At 39.3% G+C, this 18,735-nt stretch overlaps 2 protein-coding genes and 1 long non-coding RNA gene across 5 annotated transcripts in view; 1 reads left to right on the forward strand and 2 right to left on the reverse strand.

The window, feature by feature from the left end:
* The window catches only part of LOC134204727 (cytochrome b5 reductase 4-like), a 280,937-nt gene that overhangs the window by 233,774 nt on the left and 28,428 nt on the right, over window positions 1-18,735 (reverse strand). The gene's annotated exons all lie outside the window — the stretch shown is intronic.
* The window catches only part of LOC134204719 (fatty-acid amide hydrolase 2-B-like), a 59,966-nt gene that overhangs the window by 36,474 nt on the left and 4,757 nt on the right, over window positions 1-18,735 (forward strand). Inside the window, exons 1-2 of one of the 2 annotated variants that reach the window (XM_062679496.1) lie at window positions 4,669-4,829; window positions 4,906-5,402. In XM_062679496.1, coding sequence (XP_062535480.1) covers window positions 5,103-5,402 — 300 coding nt within the window. In that variant the 5' untranslated portion in view covers window positions 4,669-4,829; window positions 4,906-5,102. Of the gene's footprint in view, window positions 1-4,668; window positions 4,830-4,905; window positions 5,403-18,735 lie in introns of those variants that run through there. The other variant, XM_062679495.1, reaches the window with a different exon arrangement.
* Window positions 3,687-4,111, reverse strand: LOC134204752 (uncharacterized). Its single transcript, XR_009977957.1, has 3 exons — window positions 3,958-4,111; window positions 3,828-3,898; window positions 3,687-3,755 (listed from the first exon to the last, which is right to left on the reverse strand). It is a non-coding gene; the product is annotated as an uncharacterized LOC134204752 (long non-coding RNA).

Here is an 18,735-nt window from a genome sequence, read left to right on the forward strand (position 1 = left end):
GGAATCTGTGAAGAGACAATCGTGGGCACAATCCCAAACGATTGCCAGAAATCTGACCCTAAGATCAGCTGTCGTTTGACGGATGGAACTACTAGTGCCGATACCATCTTTGTGACTGCCCCAAACGTAATGGGTAACTCTACACACCCCGACACATCCAGCTTTTGACCACTGGCAGTATTTATCTCTATATGAACAGGGCGTAAGTTTAATTTACATGCTTTTATAAGTGCATTCGCCCCGGATCCTAAAACGCTTCTGTTGGCACCGCTATCGAGTAACCCTATTCGTGGAATTCCTAAGATTTCTACTTGAACAAACGGTCTATCGTCGTTCGTCATTTTCAAAAAATGTTCATTGATTTCAATGTTCGATGAATGTATGTATTCCTCACTCCCTACTTGTCTCAAATCCGGTATTACTAAATTTGAATCGGTTTCCGATTCTCTGGGGGACTTGCTACTGTCCATCACTACCGTCTGCCCCTCCAGACGGGTGCCTAGGCGTTTTTTGCACACCACGGACAGGACTTTGTGTCGACTTGGTAGAATCCACACTTGTAGCAAAATTTGTGCTTGGGGGCTCTACACTCGGATTGGTGATGGCCTTCTAGCCGACAGTTCCAGCAAATACCAGGAGGAGGTGGCCTGTACTTTTCAACAAGAACCTTCAAACCATCGATAGGATCATTGCCCCCTTTGGCTTTCATCTGCGGTTCGTCTATACGGGGAGTCGGTTTGAAAATCTTCTCCGCCGCGGGTTTATACGACTCTTTGTGAACAGCTACTCCCTTATCTGGCCTATTTACCTCACCGCCTTGTTTTGATTTTTGACCCGTCTTTAATTCGTTTATCTGAACCCTATTCTTAGGCGCTTGATCATCCTGACTCCGGGTTTCATATTTAAACCAAAAAGTGGCATCAAGCTTCCGGCCGAAGGTTTTGAGGTCCGCCAGATTATCAATCTGCGCAGCCACGATATGCCCTTTGTAATCGGCTCGGAGATTACGAAATACTATCTCGAATTTCTTCTTCTCTGAGATCGGTTTCGTCAGAGAATTGAAAATTTTCTGGATATCGAAAAAGAAATCCTGGAATTTTTCTTTCGACCGTTGTTTCCTGTCAATCGCTCTCACCTCGCTTACGTGGTCATGATCAGGACTCAAAAACTCCTTTTTCATTTCCGCCACTAGCTCTTGCCATGTAGTAAAATCTTCGGATTCTACTCCAGACATAAACCATAGTTTTGCTAATCCACTAAATAAATGTATAGCTGAGCGGAATAGTTCCTTTTCGGAGACATTTTCCGACTTGGCATAAAATTCCACCTCGCGTATGAACTTCATCAAATCTCTACCACCATCCCTACCGTCATAGCGCAAGTTCCATTCTGAAACTGGTCTACTTCGCCTTGTCTGTGACCTTTTAGGCCTGGCTTTCGACCTACGTGGTGGAGAAATAGACGACGAGTCTGAGTCTTGCTCCGAAATGTCGCGTGTAGACGACAATGCAAATCGTCTTATTACTTTTCTTGTTCCTGTGGTCTACGACGGCCTACTCCTGATCCAGATGGTTGTAAACTCGAAGGAGCCACCAACGAGGATGCTGGCCTGTTCTCTAAATTCGATAGCAGTTGTCGTCTACTTATGAGGTTCAGTCGATTTTCATTACCACTAGTTAGCTCTCCTACGTCTGTATCATCCGTCTGTGTCTCTCTAGATATACTTTGAACTTTAGGTTGTCCAGTCTGACCTAACTGTAGTTGGGATAATGAGTTGGATATTTGTAGCATTACCTCCTTTCGGATCTCATCGATTGAGTAAACATGGTCAAGTACGTGTTGTACAATTGACGAATAGTACTGAGCAGTTTATCCCACTCCTCTAAGTATCGATCTTTATCTGCCGCGGTTTGGATTGTCAACCACCGGGAGACCTAGTGCACCAGACGTGTTTTCACTGCGTCTTTAATTCCTCGAAATGTTTCTTCTTCTCTAAATAGTCATTGATTTCCTTGACCGACCTGTCAATCAAAGTTATTTCTCCGTCCACATTCCGTCCCTCACAATTTACAAAATCTATTTCCTTCGGATCACCCTTTTTCAGTGTCTCCCTAAGACGTCTTCTTAGTGCGCCTACACTTTCGTTTTTCTCAAACGCTACTGCCCGAATCTCCAGTTCAAACTCGACCTCTTCCCTCTCCAAGTGATGGACGAGGAGGGTCTCATACTTCAATTTTATCTCAGATTCCATATCAGGCAGTGTTTCGTATGCTGGGAACTTTTCGATGGTAATGAGTGTTCGAACCACGGCCAGATCAACGTCTGTGCCCCCTTCAGACTCACTCTTCTATCCAACAGTACTCACCCTTCTCAGTCTCGATTATACAATCGGACTCCAGGACGGTTTTCAAAACGGCCTGTGTGGTTCTAGGGCTCACTAATTACCGTCGAAAAGCTCAAAACACTACGAACACTCCACTGACTACCACCGAATAACATTCAATGGCTACAAAATAATGCCACCAAAACAAATCAACCTGTTTGTTGTTAACGCGGCCAGGGGCTTTCAACTCTAAATTTGATAACCTATATTGAATAGCAAGCGTTCTAATTTGACGTTCGACGAACGCAAAGAAAACCTTAAAACAGTTTTATGCTGTTTTTTCCTCCCTCTACCGGGTACGGAAAGATCTGTAACCGATTTGCAAAACAATAAATGTCAAAACCTTTTATGTGGGCGCCAATTTATAACTCCTTTGTAACGTTCCTGGATTCAAATGTGAATCGGAAACTCCCAGGGTCGTTTTATGCGAATTGTTTACATTTCGATACAGGGAAGGGTCAGCATAATCACAACATAATTTTAGATGAACTGTCGAGGTTCATTTACCAGGGTTGAAACCAACTTGCTAGCTCGATCTTACCTTTTCTACCCTCTGAAAGATTTCAGAAAACGAGTGGGTGGGAAACTTTTGTTTTAAAAAGTTTGCATCGAATTTAGGGCGATATTAATTAAATAATGTGATTTCTAAGATCATCAAATTTCTTTTCCTAATAGAAAGCTAGGTGGTTTTAGGTAAATACAATTGTTGTACAAACATCATGCTATTTATTTAGCTTACTTTTGGGTACCTAGCTAGATTTGCCTAACCTCGTGATCACGATTTACGTAACTGCCTATTGCACAAAATTTAGGTTTAATTAATAATACCAGCGCGACTTACGGTTTATCTGGATGCTGTGGATCGGTGGCTCACTTACGGTGAAGGTGGGGAACCTCTGGATCGATCTGCTACCCATAAAAGTCGCCCGAATGAACCAATAGTGATTGGCCAATCAACCGACTTGACGGTGGAGCGATGGTGGAGAACCTCTGGTGGGAAGCGCAACAATTATTTTCTCTGTCGCTGCGTGGGGGTGGACCGGGCCTATTATCGCCGGGGGCCGGTTCACTTCAAGATATTTCAGCGTTCGATTCGGCCTGTCGATTCAAGATGGCGTCTCCAAAAATGGCGTTGAACTTCGGATCAGAATGGTCTATCAAAAGTCCTGAAAACGTGGTGGGACAATTGTAGTGCCGAGGATCCCTCTTCTGCTATTTACCCCAAAGGAACACCAGCAGGAAAGATTTCTGGCTCAGGGATTTGATTTGCTTCGGAATATTCCAAATTAGATGCAAGTTGGGCGTTTGGGACCAGTTTCTCCCGGAAATCCAGACGACTGGCCTAAACAAATGGAAAAAGGCCTCGTTAGGCCTGTTCAGGTTGATATTAGTGACCTGATAAGATTTCATTCGACGACTTTTACAGTCATTTTGATCCATTTACCTTTTTCCACTAGGTTCAATTGCACGCAATTCCCTTGGAATGCGAACCGCTTTTATTAGCCACACAGCACCCTGTATATAGTACATTTATTTTAGGTTAAGTTTCTCTAACACTATTAACATTTCTTTACCTTTAATAATTTACTAACTGCACTACTAACACTTTATTTTAAGCTTTTTAACAATTAGCTTTTAAGGAATAACTATAACTAAAAGAATTAGAAACAAGAATTACTCAAAAATCACACATGCTTTTTATACAATTTTCACTACCTCGACTTTTAACACGCGCCTTCTAACTTTCTTGAAGTCTTGAGCCAGAAAGAAAGAATTAGTTCAATCATGCTAGCAAGAAGTCTATATTTTATAAGTATTGGTAATTCATCTGTATTGAATAATGATTTTGACAGCCCCTCTAGTGTCCATATCGAGAACCATATTGATTTTATGAACTGAAATTCTACATACGGTCTACCTTAAATTTGTTTCGAAAATGAACTCCCGCGACCTCAGACATAGATGGCAGCACCTATTCCATTAGACCAGTGGCGTATAAAGGAGGTCGCCCAAATTCCCGCATTTGGTGGAGCCAATGCGATAATTTTGAAACCATCGGTTACAAACTTTATTGTATTAGAAAAACAAAAATATACCTAGACAATTTGCCATAAGTACATTCGTACATTTTCTATGTCTACGAGATCCTAAATTTGAAAGGCTACACTTTAATTTAAAAAAGAACAGCTCAGTAATCCATTTTCCAAGAATGTTGGATCGTGTATAAAGGCCCGGATATAACTTAACCGCGACGGAACCGTTTCATGATGTAACATGTTGTACTTGCGAACAGACAACTAAAATAAACAGGTCATCGACCAAAACATCTACCAGCTCTATGCAATCAACCAGACCTAATTGTGTGGACGACAACTTGCAAAACCGCCGTAGAATATATTCCTTTCGCGGTTCGCGTTCGACCAAAGTACTTTTCCAGTCAAACAGTGTATGAAATAAAAAAAAAGTGCAATAATTATTTACTCCTATCTCATTGTTCCATACCTTTCTTCTTCCCGACACAGTGCCGACCGAGACCGACACGATAACCAGCCTTATCCAGTTCTCTGCGCCGCGAGAGCGTGAGAGACTGAGCAGCGGAGCGCAATTGCCACTTAGTTCACCGCTTCCCCTGGTCAGCTGGTCTAAGTGCACGCGGTCACTAGTAGTCGCCTCTCGACTACCAACGAGCCATCAAGTCAACAACAACGGCACACATTAGATGAGACTGCGAGAACGGCTGCGATACAAAGCGAAATCATTGCTGAGGGGTTTGAATGCGTGGACCGGAATGGACGGGGATCAAAAGCAACAGCCGTCTACGAGTAGCTTCGTAGATACACGAAAACCGCACAGCCTGGGCAAAACGGTTCTGAACGTGAGTCACAAGTTCCTGGTACTGCTGGTGCGATGGTTTCTGAGGACAATCTACGGCGAGCATGGGCAAAAGATGCCCCCGATCCGGAACCTGATACTGATGGAGTCGGCTTCGTCGCTGGCGTTGAAGATTCGCACTCGAAAGGTAAGTCAATCCATATGCATATTATTGGTTGTAAGCAACAGGATCGTATTGATTTTAATTTTATTAAAACTGAACTGTGTGGAGTGAGCACAAGTGTTACACGATTACTGGACCAGCGCGAGGTGATAATCTTTGGAATGTAAATATTTGTGAGCAATGCGATATCATCGATGAGTTCATGCCAAATGTTCAAATGAGCCTAGTTGGCAAATGATAAGACAACATTTATCATTTTATTTGAGCTTTAACGCTTGGAATCATATGCGTATTATATGGCGCCATAAGACAAGCCGTGATGTTGCATAAAAAATAGGTAAGTGACTGTCATAAAACATTGAAGTCGTCAAATTCAGTTGATTCACCTAATTGTGTAACCGCCACTTCCTATCTTCTCTTAATATTGACCAAATGCTATAATTTTCTCACAGCACAGAGCCATACATATACAGAATGTAATGGAGACGCATGATCCCTCAATTTTCACCCAAACATATTGAGTATGTTTTTTTTTCTCTATTTGTACTTATACAAAAATGAGTTTACATTTCCTTTAAGGCAATATAACTCACGAACGGATGGACCGATTTGCAAAATTTGCTCACTAATCGATTCGACTTTGGATAATCTGTGTTTATATACCTATATTAAAAGATAAAATATGAGGAAGTCAAAAAAATGTAAAAATATTACGTTTTCATGAGTTCTGAAGAAAACCATCAAGCTCGAATTCAAATCAATCTAGAGTGCGATGCTGCAATCAAATAAAGGATTGACAATTTGATCGAAAAAAAAAAACAAAAAGCAAGATTGGGATGGTTCGAGTAGTATGTAGGCATGTAGGGTCGATGAACGGGTTGATTAGAAGAAAATGATCATAGTAGCTTAAATACGCAGAAGGTAGAAAAAAGAGCAGATATACTCGGGCAAGGACCAAGAACAGCTGTACAAATAAAGAGTTGTGTATTCGTGTAAAGTATACGAGTTTTGCGTAGTTAATTGTGCTCAAGTGACACCGTCTTGAAGTTCCCAAATGTTACAATTGGCGACGAGGATTAAGGTCACTCCTCACGGAATCCAAGTTTCAAAGTGCTCGCGTTTTCGGGGGCACACCACTCGATACGGAGGCGGCGCACAACTGTCATTTTTGTTGATTTAGTTTTGCTGCGTCGCATGCGTGAAAAAATAAAAATGACAGTTGTGTGTTGCTTTCGTATCGAGTGGTGTGCCCCCGAAAACGCGAGCACTTTGAAACTTGGATTCCGTCAGGAGTGACCTTAAGGTCATAACAAACGTCAGGAGTGACCTTAAGAATGAATGGCGAGCCAAGAATTTGTCTTAATTTATTACGTGTTAATGAGGTTGTAGTTAGAAAACATTTCCCAATGCCAGTTGTTCACCAGTACTTGGCAAGGCTGGGAAAGGGAAAGATGTGGAGTAAGCTCGATATCAGAGAAGCGTTTCACCAAGCAGAACTAGAAGAGACACCATTACGTGCATTACAAATCCCGGATTGTTCATATTCAAGAGGCTTTCGGAATGGTAACACTCCCATAAATTGTTGAAATGCTTTATGGTTGCGGGGGAGCTTATTGGTACCTCGCAACCTTAAATGATAATGTCATAATTGGAGGAGAAACAAAAAAAATACACGACAGAAATTTTAATAACCAGAACCGCCAGAACCAACGATAAAGAGAGAACTCCCGGTACAGCCATGGACTGACGTTGCCGTTAACTTTCTGGGCCCAATACTTGCTGGTGGTTATTGATTATTATTGTGTGTGAAATGACGGAAATAACAGCTTCGGATACTATACGGGAATTGGCCAATCAGTGACACTAAGCGCAGATAACGGCCCACAACTTGAGGAAAGCGGAATAACGCACATCAGTACGATACCATATTGACTTTCTATGAATGGATAAGTGAAAAGGCAGAATATATCGCTTCTTAGGAGACTAATGATTGCACAAGAGCTTGAAAAAGATTGGAGGTTGGTTCTTCAAGTCATAAAACTGCTGGAAAGTCCCTGCAGAGTTATGTTTGGAAGGAAGATAAGGAGCAAGTTACCAATAGTGCCACCATTGGCAATAGAAGACGGAGAAATCGAAGTAGGAGATCGAGTTTTGACTACAAGAATGAAGAAAAACAACAAACTGGACACTGATTTTCACCAGAGAAATATGAAGTAGTAGGTACGAATAGTAGGCGGGGACACAACGGTTCGTTCGCGTGAATCTGGCAAAGAGTATTGACGAGTTGTAACCCATCTTAAGAAGATTGACTCACCTTGCTCGTCGGATCCGTTAAAGGAAACGGATAGCGGAAGTTGTAGAGAAAAACGTGTAAGAACTCAGCCCATTAGGCATAAGGATTATATACCACACTAGTATAATAAAAGCAAAGAGGGATTGTAGATTAGTAGTAGTCGAAGGTAGATTAGTGGAAAATGATCATAGTAGATTGAATACGCAGAAGGTGGAAAAAAGAGCAGATAAAGGGCTAATTGGGGCAATATGGGCCGCCTAAGGAGATCGTTCCGAAAAGCTATAAAAATCATCATTCAAATTAATTGACTTATACTAGGGAGCTTTACTTTTTATGTTACGTCGATGATTGATGAAAAATGCGTTTGGAAATAGTTGGAATGCACTTTTAAAATGTATTGTTTTAATGTTTAATGTTTTACGGGGAGATCCTGAAATATTTTCCGCGCCAGATCCGCGCCGACTAAAATCAAATCCGCGCCATTTCCGCGCGTCTTGAAACCCATTCCGCGCTAAATCGGCGCGACCCAGAACTAAGTTCCAAACAACTAAACGTGAAATATCAATTTTGGTTCCACAATTTACTGAACATCTGTTTTTCAAGTTTGTTTTTTTTTTGTAATTATTCCCGACTTTAAATATGCTTTTCACCTTCAACTTTACACATGTTTGAACAAAAAAGAAAATAGGACTAAGCAAAATCGCAGCTAATATTTATAACAACTCTTTTAGATGGTCAACTTGCGTAGAGATTAAGGAAATAGACCATACAACTTTAATTTTTAGACAAAATTTCTGCATAACAATTATTTGAATTCGTATCAAGAAACAAATAATACAAAATCAAATATAACTGCACAAGCTTTTGTGACAACTTTCTCTATGAGCTCATGCAACCGCCAATTGACATTTTTAACGCCAATTTATCCGCAATTTTTCGGCAGGAATACCTGTGTCGTACTACAATTTCAGCCAAAATCTCAGAGAATATCTGCGAATATTTCTGCAGAAATTATGCATTATAATTTATGCACCGATTTATTCCAGAAACTCCTGCAGTGATTACTCCGGGAATTTTCGTGGAAATTATCATACAAATGTTTGCAGAATCCAATTGCTCTTGGAACTTCAGCACATCTGTGGGAATTCTCCTTGTATTCTTTATTATAGAATTTATTATATATAGAATTTATTATATATATTTAGAATATTTAAGCAAATTTTTCAAAAACAACCGGCGGGAAATTTTCAGTGCGTGAATGTCCTATTTTGGACCCCTAGAGGAAGTGTTTCCCAATATCTGCTTATATCTATTGAAATACAGATTCGATACGGGCGGAAATCACAACATTTCAAAAAAGAAAGTTTTATTCATGAAATAGGAATTCGAAATGGGCTTCAGTTATTGATAAACCGGTAGAATTTGCAATTTTCTTAAATGAAAATATACTTCGTTTTGGACAGTGCAACATATTTTCAACCCTTAAATGGACACATGTTGGACACCCACAATTAAGTCTCTTTAAAGTCAAATTATCAATTCGCTCTGGTCAATTGAGCCGAAGCAAAGCCTCATCTTTCGATTGCCATACAAAAATAATTAATTGCATATTATTCGGCAACTCGGCCGTTCAAAAATCATATTTTTTGTTAAATATCTTGGCTGTGCATATGACTCAACCTCAACCTCCATACATAAATAAGATGATTCATGCATTCTAAATTCTAAATTTCGACATGAAATTATTGTGTGCATTTTGCGATTTTCAGCGTAACGGATTGAAACGCTTGCCTTTTTGCCCAAACTGATTTAATTAAAAAAAGACTAACGATCGTTATTTTCGTAAAGGAAACTAGTTAAATATATGCAGAGCAACATTACTTGATAATTGATGGGGTACAGCTCTACGATGAATCTACGCCGCTGCGCTCCACGTCGTCTCGTCCCTGCCGGATCGGAAGCGAACACTATCTTTGCAAGGTTGCTGTCCGGCATTCTTGCAACATGCCCTGCCCATCGTACCCTTCCGGCTTTAGCTACCTTCTGGATACTGGGTTCGCCGTAGAGCTGGACGAGCTCATGGTTCATTCTTCGCCGCCACACGCCGTCTTCTTGCACACCGCCAAAGATGGTCCTAAGCACCCGTCTCTCGAATACTCCTGCTTGCAAGTCCTCCTCGAGCATTGTCCATGTTTCATGTCCGTAGAGGACAACCGGTCTTAATAGCTTCTTGTACATGACACATTTGGTGCGTTGGCGAATCTTTTTTGACCGCAGTTTCTTCTGGAGACCGTAGAAGGCCCGACTTCCACAGATGAGGCACCTTCGTATTTCACGACTAACATTGTTGGCAGCCGTTAGCAAGGATCCGAGGTAGACGAATTCCTCGACCACCTCGAAGGTATACCCGTCTATCGTAACACTGCTTCCCAGGCGGTCCCTGTCGCACTCGGTTCTGCCCACAAGCATGTACTTTGTCTTTGACGTATTCACCACCAGTCCAACTTTTGTTGCTTCACGTTTCAGGCGGGTGTACAGTTCTGCCACCTTTGCAAATGTTCGGCCGACAATGTCCGTGTCATCCGCGAAACAAATAAATTGACTGGCTCTGTTGAAAATCGTACCCCGGCTGTTACACCCGGCTCTTCGCATGACACCATCTAGCGCAATGTTGAACAACAGGCACGACAGTCCATCACCTTGTCTTAGTCCCCGGCGCGATCCGAAATCTTCACACAGTTTTGCACACCATCCGCCGTTGCTTTGATCAGTCTGGTAAGCTTCCCAGGGAAGCTGTTCTCGTCCATAATTTTCCATAGCTCTACGCGGTCTATACTGTCGTATGCCGCCTTGAAATCAACGAACAGATGGTGCGTTGGGACCTGGTATTCACGGCATTTTTGAAGGATTTGTCGTACAGTAAAGATCTGGTCCGTTGTCGAGCGGCCGTCAACGAAGCCGGCTTGATAACTTCCCACGAACTCATTCACTAATGGTGACAGACGACGGAAGATGATCTGGGATATCACTTTGTAGGCGGCATTAAGGATGGTGATTGCTCAAAAGTTCTCACACCCCAGCTTATCGTTCTTCTTGTAGATGGGGCTTTTACCCCCTTCATTTCACTCCTCCGGTAGATGTTCAGTTTCCCAGATTCTGACTATGAGTTTGTACAGGCAAGTGGCTAGCTTTTCCGAGCCCATCTTTATGAGCTCAGCTCCGATACCATCCCTACCAGCTGCTTTATTGGTCTTTAGCTGTTGGATGGCATCCTTAACTTCCCTCTAAGTGGGGGCTGGTTGGCTTCAATCGTCCGCTGAACTGACGTAGTCTCTCACTTATCATCTCTGTATACGTATACGATATGCATATGTAGCATACCGCGAGAGACTTTTTTCACAAGCTGACATGATAAATAACTGATTTCGGAGGCTATACCTCATGATAAATTTCTTTTACAAAGCTCCTAACGAGAACAAAGCGAGAATCATTACTTCTCTGTGGGGGCTGCCCACACTCAGGCAAATGAACATACGAAATGCATAAGGGTCTTGTGTGTATTGTGTTGTATCTTCAATATTAGCCCCACTGTCCGGCAGTGGTATTATGGAAGAAAGCTGTTTAATAAAGTCAGCTTTAGCTCGGGAGTTAGAAGGTGTTAGCTCTACTGCAGTTCCAGTGACCCATTTCGGACTGCCTGGTAAATCACGTTCAGTCCGAGGTCATTTTCACTTGCAATAAGCCCCGCCTGTTTATGCTATCATTATCAATTAGATAATGGATCCATACACAAACTTCCGGTTTCTTAAATCCAGCGCGTATTTAGTTTTGGAATCATATAACAACATATTGAAACAATCTCACCAAATTGATCAAGTTCCGGATAAATGAACTGAGGTATAGAAGACCACAACGAGTGTCCACGAAAAAATCATTACTCTTCCAGCGGTATTCCGAGCAATTCGTTATTGATCCATATTTTCCTGGTATTATCACTTATTCAATATTTTCACCAAATACATCCGCGTATACAAACTACACAAACGATTTCGCGCGCTCTAATAAGAAAACACTTGAGTAAATGTCACCAAACTCGTAAATCTGAAACTTCAGATAAATTAAAACTTTTTTCTTCTAGTACATATTCAAAAAATCACATAAGGGTCTGTTCTCAAATTACGTAACGCTTTTGCGGGGAGGGGGAGGTCCAACTTGCGTTATACTTTGTTACATTAAAAGGTGGGGAGGGGGTGGGTACTACCAAATGTTACGCATAAAGCAAAAAAAAATCCAGCTTTCCACGCTAGCCATAATGGCGGCTGCTATAAATAATTCTGACAGCAACTGCTTCCGACGCCTAACTGATTCCGACGCTGACCCGTATCTCAGCAACCAATTCACGTTGTTTATTTATTGATGGCAGAAAAACTATTTTCAATCGAGAAGGTAAATGGCTGTGATTAGGTATCTAATTGAATAATTAAGTAGATTTTAGCCAGAGTGTATGTAATTAAGAGTGGCGACACTGTCAGAATTGGAACAGAATTCATCTGTCATTCCCATACAAAACCGTGTTCCAAACGAGCAGAAGACCTGTCAAATGCGGCACATGTCGCCACTCTTAATTACATACACTCTGATTTTAGCATGAAAGCACGAAAACAAGTAACTCTACGAAAGTTTACGAGTCCAGCCACATTTGTGCTGGCAGATAGATGTAGAGGGCCTTCATTGTATGCAGAATTTTTGAAGAAAAACCACAATAAAGTTTTTAAACGATGTTGGATTTCTAATTACAGATACGCTGAGAACTGCTTTGATTTCCCTTCAGCTATCAGGTCAATATATAAATTATCACAAAATGTAGACATCCTATGATGGCGTATTTGTTCGCCTAATTGTTTAATATACATATAACGAAACATGAAACCGTCAATCTACATAGGTATTCAAATTGCTCAGGTCATATTCTTTTCTGGTTTACAACTTTCTTGAAGCTTCTTTTATATGCTTGAATTACTATACGAAATAGTGGTAATATTATATTTTACCATATTAAAAAAAAATAAAATATAAAAAATAAAATTAAGAGGGGTTTTGTATTTCAATTTTGTTTTGTTGAAATTTCAATCAGGAAGTAGTTGAATGTACGTATATTGAAGAAATACTTTTCAATTTGAATTTTGTTGTGTTTCATTACAGCAAATATATTTAATTTATTTGCAAGTACAGGTAATTATTTTTGATGCAAAATAAGACACAACAGTCCTCTTTTTGTGACTTTTTCTTTGCTTTGGCGTTACAATGAGATTTTTTTATCCTCTACATCTTTGTAACTATTTTTCAACAGGTAAATTAAATGGTGACTCTTGGTGTGTTAATTTAATTGTCCACTGTTAATTTTGATTAGAACCTTCTTCAGGCCAGCGGTAAAATGCGTGGCTACAAAGGAAGATCATGCTGGCCATTTTTGGGTTGAATATTTTGAGGCGAGAATATTCTTGACTTCCCTGAACATAAAAGTATCTTTGTGTTGGAATAATAGTATACAAATTCAATTATCATTTATTAGGTTTAAGAATTACCGTAGTTGGAAATGCTTATTGAACACTAAACTGGGAATGTAGACATTGCAAACAAGTGAGATAGGGGTCTAAACCCTGGGGAAATGTCTGATCCTCCCACTTTTTTCTATTCCTGCAGAATTGTCACAGAGCGTAAAAATATGAATGAAAGGGTCACGATTAGATCGGAAGTGAAGTAATTTTCAGAACTAATAACAAATCACTAGTTGCCGAGATTATTGGCGTGGTGCAGTTTGAATACATAGTACGGAAATGTACTGCAGTGTTTCTGGCTTCAATGTGTTTAACATTCTTCGAGTGCTCGCCGCACACGAAACGCCAAATGCTAAAAACTCACATCAGTATTCCAAATCCATAGTTTTATGCTTCAGTGTTTCGATGTTGAGACCTAAAAGTAAGAACATTTGATATTAAATTAGCATAAACGCTGCACTTTTTTTTGCCCAAAGTCTTTGTGTTTGCTTTTCCGCTTTTGAAAATAGTTTTTCCTTCCATCAATAAATAAACAAAGTGAATTGGTTGCCAAGATACGGATCAGCGTCGAAATCAGTTAAGCGTCGGAAGCAGTTGCTGTCAGAATTATTTATAGCAGCCGCCATTATGGCTGGCGTGGAAAGCTGGATATTTTAAAGGTTTTTTTAATCACTGATTGAAGTAATTGTTAATATGCCTTAATCAAGATGATGAATACGTATCAACCTTTTCTCTTCACTACCATACTACCTATAATTGTACCATGCTAGTCTTTGTAGTTTCTTACTTTTTATTCAGAGCAGGCTATTTTGATGTATTTTTTTGGGTAATCCTAAGGGACAGAGAGTTTTGTTTGAAAAATTGTTGCTAAATTTCGAAGGATTTTTGTCTGACGATGAATATTCACGGTTTCTACAGATTATATGATTTTATGGAACGACCTCGGGTACGACGCTTTTACTGGTACTTGTATTTCAAATCTTCCAAACCAAACTTAATAGAGGCAACCCAAAGAGTTTTCATTCGAAGCAATGGCACTTTAGCTCAACCACTTTAACCACATAAACAGTTCAATTTAAAAATGATTTGAATACCGTTATCGTTTTAGTCGTTACCGAAATCAAGCATATAGCGGGACAATTATGCGTAGAAACACCAAGCGAATATTGTATTTCTCGACAGAACAGTCCCGCTAAACTAAAATTTGAATTCTATTTTCGTTTTTACTAGCTGCATTCTTGATATCCTTGGTTTTAATCATGTACCAAAAATGTTACTTTTTGTTACAAGAGGGAGGGAGAGGGTCAAAAACTCTGATTTTTGCGTTACGTATGTTGTGAACAGACCTAAGGCAGAAATTATGAATCTACAAGATTGTTGAAAATCTTTGTAACATAAGTCTCTCATGCTTTTCATACTGAGCTCTTCACATTCCATTATTGTGACTTACGTTGTTCATTCGTTGCATGTAACGAATTTCATAAGACACCTTATGGTATTTTGTTCAAAGTTGAGTTGAAGGAAATCATAAGATATTTTATGAAATACATAATGCCCATTTTAAGTTAACCTAATTGGAAGGAAAGAGCTTAAATCAAGAGAATCATCTTCTCACACATTGTAAAGGTTTTCAAGTCGTTCGGTTGAATTTTTCATCTTTTTCATTCAGTTGAAGGTGTTTTCAAGTGCCAACGGGGAATAATAAGTGTTCAACAGCAAATTAATTATTGCGCTAACATTTTCAAATGAACAGTTTTTATTCATATGAGATGAGTATTTTTTTTTCTAGATTCGAAGACATTTTACTAGAATGCGTTCGACACCACTTATTTATTCATACTCCCACGACGTCCACGATACAACCGCAAAATGAATTGAAAATCACCGCATGTATGCAAAAGCATGAATGAACAAAACATGTTTCAATAAAAAGCTCAAAATAATTTTCTTATCAAAACATGTTTATTATTTTCTGCCATTAAGCACATGGTCATAATTCGAGAAAAATTTCAATATGCTTGATTTAGGAATTCATAATTCAGCATTATGAATCGATTAATATATAGGGATAAGATGTAGCATAAGATGCTTCTTAAAGATTCCGAAATTCATATGGCGTGGTTATGGCCTCCAAATGCTACTTCTGTAATTCATAAGGTGGAGTTATGGTTTAATTCATGTCAAGCGTATACAGCGTTCATAATGCATCATTGTAATTTCATAAATGTTCCTTAAGAAAATGTCATGCTTTGTATTGACCATGAAAATTTATTTCATAATGAGTCCTTTTGAATTTCAAATCCAAAACTTGTGGCAAATTTCCAAAAGGCAGAATTAAGGTTCCCCCAAACACACGCGACACGACAGTCGCGACGCGATTCTATCGCTTGGCGACAGCGATTCTGTCGCCGTTGCTATGGAAGCGTAAATAGATTATTGCCTGCAGCGACCCAACGATAGAATCGCGGCGACTAGTTGTCGCCGTCGCGGCGATGAAATCGCTTAGGTTTGGGGGAGCCTTTATGATATTCGATAGCCAATTTGCCTGAGTGCAGGGAATCATTTTTTCTTGGATGCGCATGCGAATCAAGCGACAAAATAGAGCTAACCAGAGTCTACCCGACTATACCTATTGAACTGTCAAACCGTCTACCTATCGAGCAAAGTAAACAAATGCTTTTTAGTGAGGCGGAAGTATTGTTATCGCCTAATGATTATTATGGCGAATTAAAACGCATGAATTGAAATGTATGAGATTTGATCTAGAAACAGCTCCAAAAAACACCAATACATTCCCCAATAAAGTACCAACAAGAAACTCACGTGTTTGCACTCTGTCGGTGACTAGGTTATCGAACTAAAAAGCTTTAGAAGTGAACGCTTCCGTGAAGTCACTTGAAGGGTTGAACAAAAGTGAAAGTTGGCAACAGAATAACAAGAACATCATTTAGAATAAGTGTAAGTAGATCCTCTTTGCGTAACTCTATATCTGAGATGAGATAAGACATCTTACTGTCCCTTTTTGAAACCATTTGCCTGTCAGAAAAGGCCAGTTTTGATTGGGAGATTTGACAGACGCCGGCAAGCACAGCGTTGCTTTATTTTGCTGGTGGGTGCATTGTTATTACTTTCGCGGTGTTGCTAGTAGTCGGGGATTTTCCATCTTCAGTTTCCAAAGAAACAAGTAAACACGAATAAACGTTTCTTTCATTAATTTCAACGTGAAATAGAATGAATTATAAAAATGTTGTAATCATAGTCAGAACTGTAATCATGACGTGCAAATAAACAGCTCAGCATTCGGTAATTATTGATTAAAATTAATTTTATGGTTAATTTTCGGTTAGTTAAAAAAGCTGGTCACACTGGAGCTGGCCGTTGCGTGGATTGTGGTTAATTTGTGTGAGGGCATTCAGCTCCGAGATGTCTTATCTCATCTCAGCTCTATATAATAGACTCTGGAGCTAACGACAAAGTTTTGTTTTTGTCGGAGATAATAATGACAAAGATCCGAAATTTTTTGTCAGCAACAAAAAATAAAACAATTTTGTTGTTAACTTTTCATCCCGTTATTTTGCACTATCTCTACAGCAAATCTCGGTTTTATGCAATCCTAGTTCCTGCTTTTAGGGAAATATTCGAGAATCTAAATAACTCTGATTATAAAAATAGCATCGTATTTCCGGAAATATCAAAGCATGCGAGGCAAATAATTCTTGTCATATTGTGTTCGGGTTCTGATAAAGGCTTGTTGCGAGTCGCGTTTGTCAGTAATAATGTCAGTAAAATCCCTGGGGCTGCCTATCCGATTTTATTTTTGTGCACTTGTATGCAAGTTTGATAAATTTGTTATCATGACTTATTATGATTCGGAACAGTTTTTGCCTTTCTTTTATCATTGATAGCGAGTTCCGCAAACCCAAATTTAGAAGGTCATATTTTTGAGTGTTCACTCAAGACGCCTTTCTACAGATTACTTAAGATAAAAAATAAGCCCCGGCAGAGGTTGCCCTGCATAGTGGTTGAGAATGTGCATCATGTGAATTGCTTACGCATTACTTCTATCCAGCTTTTTACGCTAGCCATAAATTGAATAAGGGGTGATTCAACTATGACAGATGCTGTGTACAGATTTTATAAATATAATCGAAGTAGCCTTTGAATACATATTTGTTTTCTTATCTGTCAATTATTTTCACAGGTTTATTATAATAATCAACGGTAATTTATTTGTTTAAACAATTTTCATAATTATCTTCTATATTTTAGGTTTTCCGCAATTTATTTCATTTGCTGTGTTTTTATAAGAAAGACTATTAGAAGATGTAACAGCTGACGACGTAGATGCACGAATTTTCTTAACGAGTCTGGAACTCCTTCTTTCCGAAGGAACTGCCGGAGTAGCCATGTTCCTTGCCTTGATAGCTCTTATCACGGATATGCGGTTTGAGCATTTTTATCGCTTATAGGCTGGGGTAAATACATGCTAGATAAAATTGGTAAGAACTGATGAAATTGTATTTCTAATAGAAAACACTCTGGAGTGTGTGAAGGCTACGACGGTTTCCAAGATGTGACGCACCAAATGGTGGAAACTACGTTGGTGGTTTCTCACAGGATCAAGAGCGCCCCATCGTCGATGTCCGCGTTTCGCACCACCAATCAAATTTGGCTGTTCGTAGCATTCTGATTTGCATGATATCTTAAAAATTGCAATATTTCCTAGGTATTGTGTAAAGAACTAGAAAAAATATTAAAAGCCTTTCCAAAAATAAACATTTAAAATGTAGGTGATTGTAATAAAAAACTGTACCTAGCAACATCAAATTCAGTTCAATTTACCACTTTTTGTTACTTCATATTGGAATTAAGTAACATGTTAGATTTGATATTCGCCTTCTGTACATTAATATATGTTATTCCCAAACAGAACATTAGATAGATGAGCTCGGAGTTCCATGATGTTAAAATATGGTTGATAAAACTGATAAAAAAGATTCGGTCATTCTTGAAGGTTTAAAGATAAAACTAGTTTTGGCGATACATTACTGAGTGCAGTCATCTTGGATACTCATCTACTAATGTGGTGGTACTCCGGAACATCTGCCCAGAAACTTGAAAATTGTCACTTGCTTATTCCCAAGATTTTCACACAATGCTTTGATTAAGCGCTCAAATTGTTTGAGGAAGAATTAAGCAGAAGATCGAACCGAGTTTCAAAAATTATAGTCTTTCAGAGGATTACATAGGTAACAACCTATCAGAACTATAATGAATGTTTTTCTTGTAAAAACTGACAATGGTATTGTTGATGATGTGTTTGACCAGCGATCCAAAAATTTACTGAGAGTACCGGAAAATTGATAAACTAAGATTCATTGGAATTAACTTTGTAGCATCTCAAAGTGTGCATCATCTCATATTCATTTGGAGACCTGAAAAATAAAATAAAGACATATATTTCGTGAGGTAATAATTGATAGGAATATTGAACCGCTCGGTAGCC

This window comes from Armigeres subalbatus, unplaced genomic scaffold, assembly GCF_024139115.2.
Source record: "Armigeres subalbatus isolate Guangzhou_Male unplaced genomic scaffold, GZ_Asu_2 Contig857, whole genome shotgun sequence".
Classification (NCBI taxonomy): Eukaryota; Metazoa; Arthropoda; class Insecta; order Diptera; family Culicidae; genus Armigeres; species Armigeres subalbatus.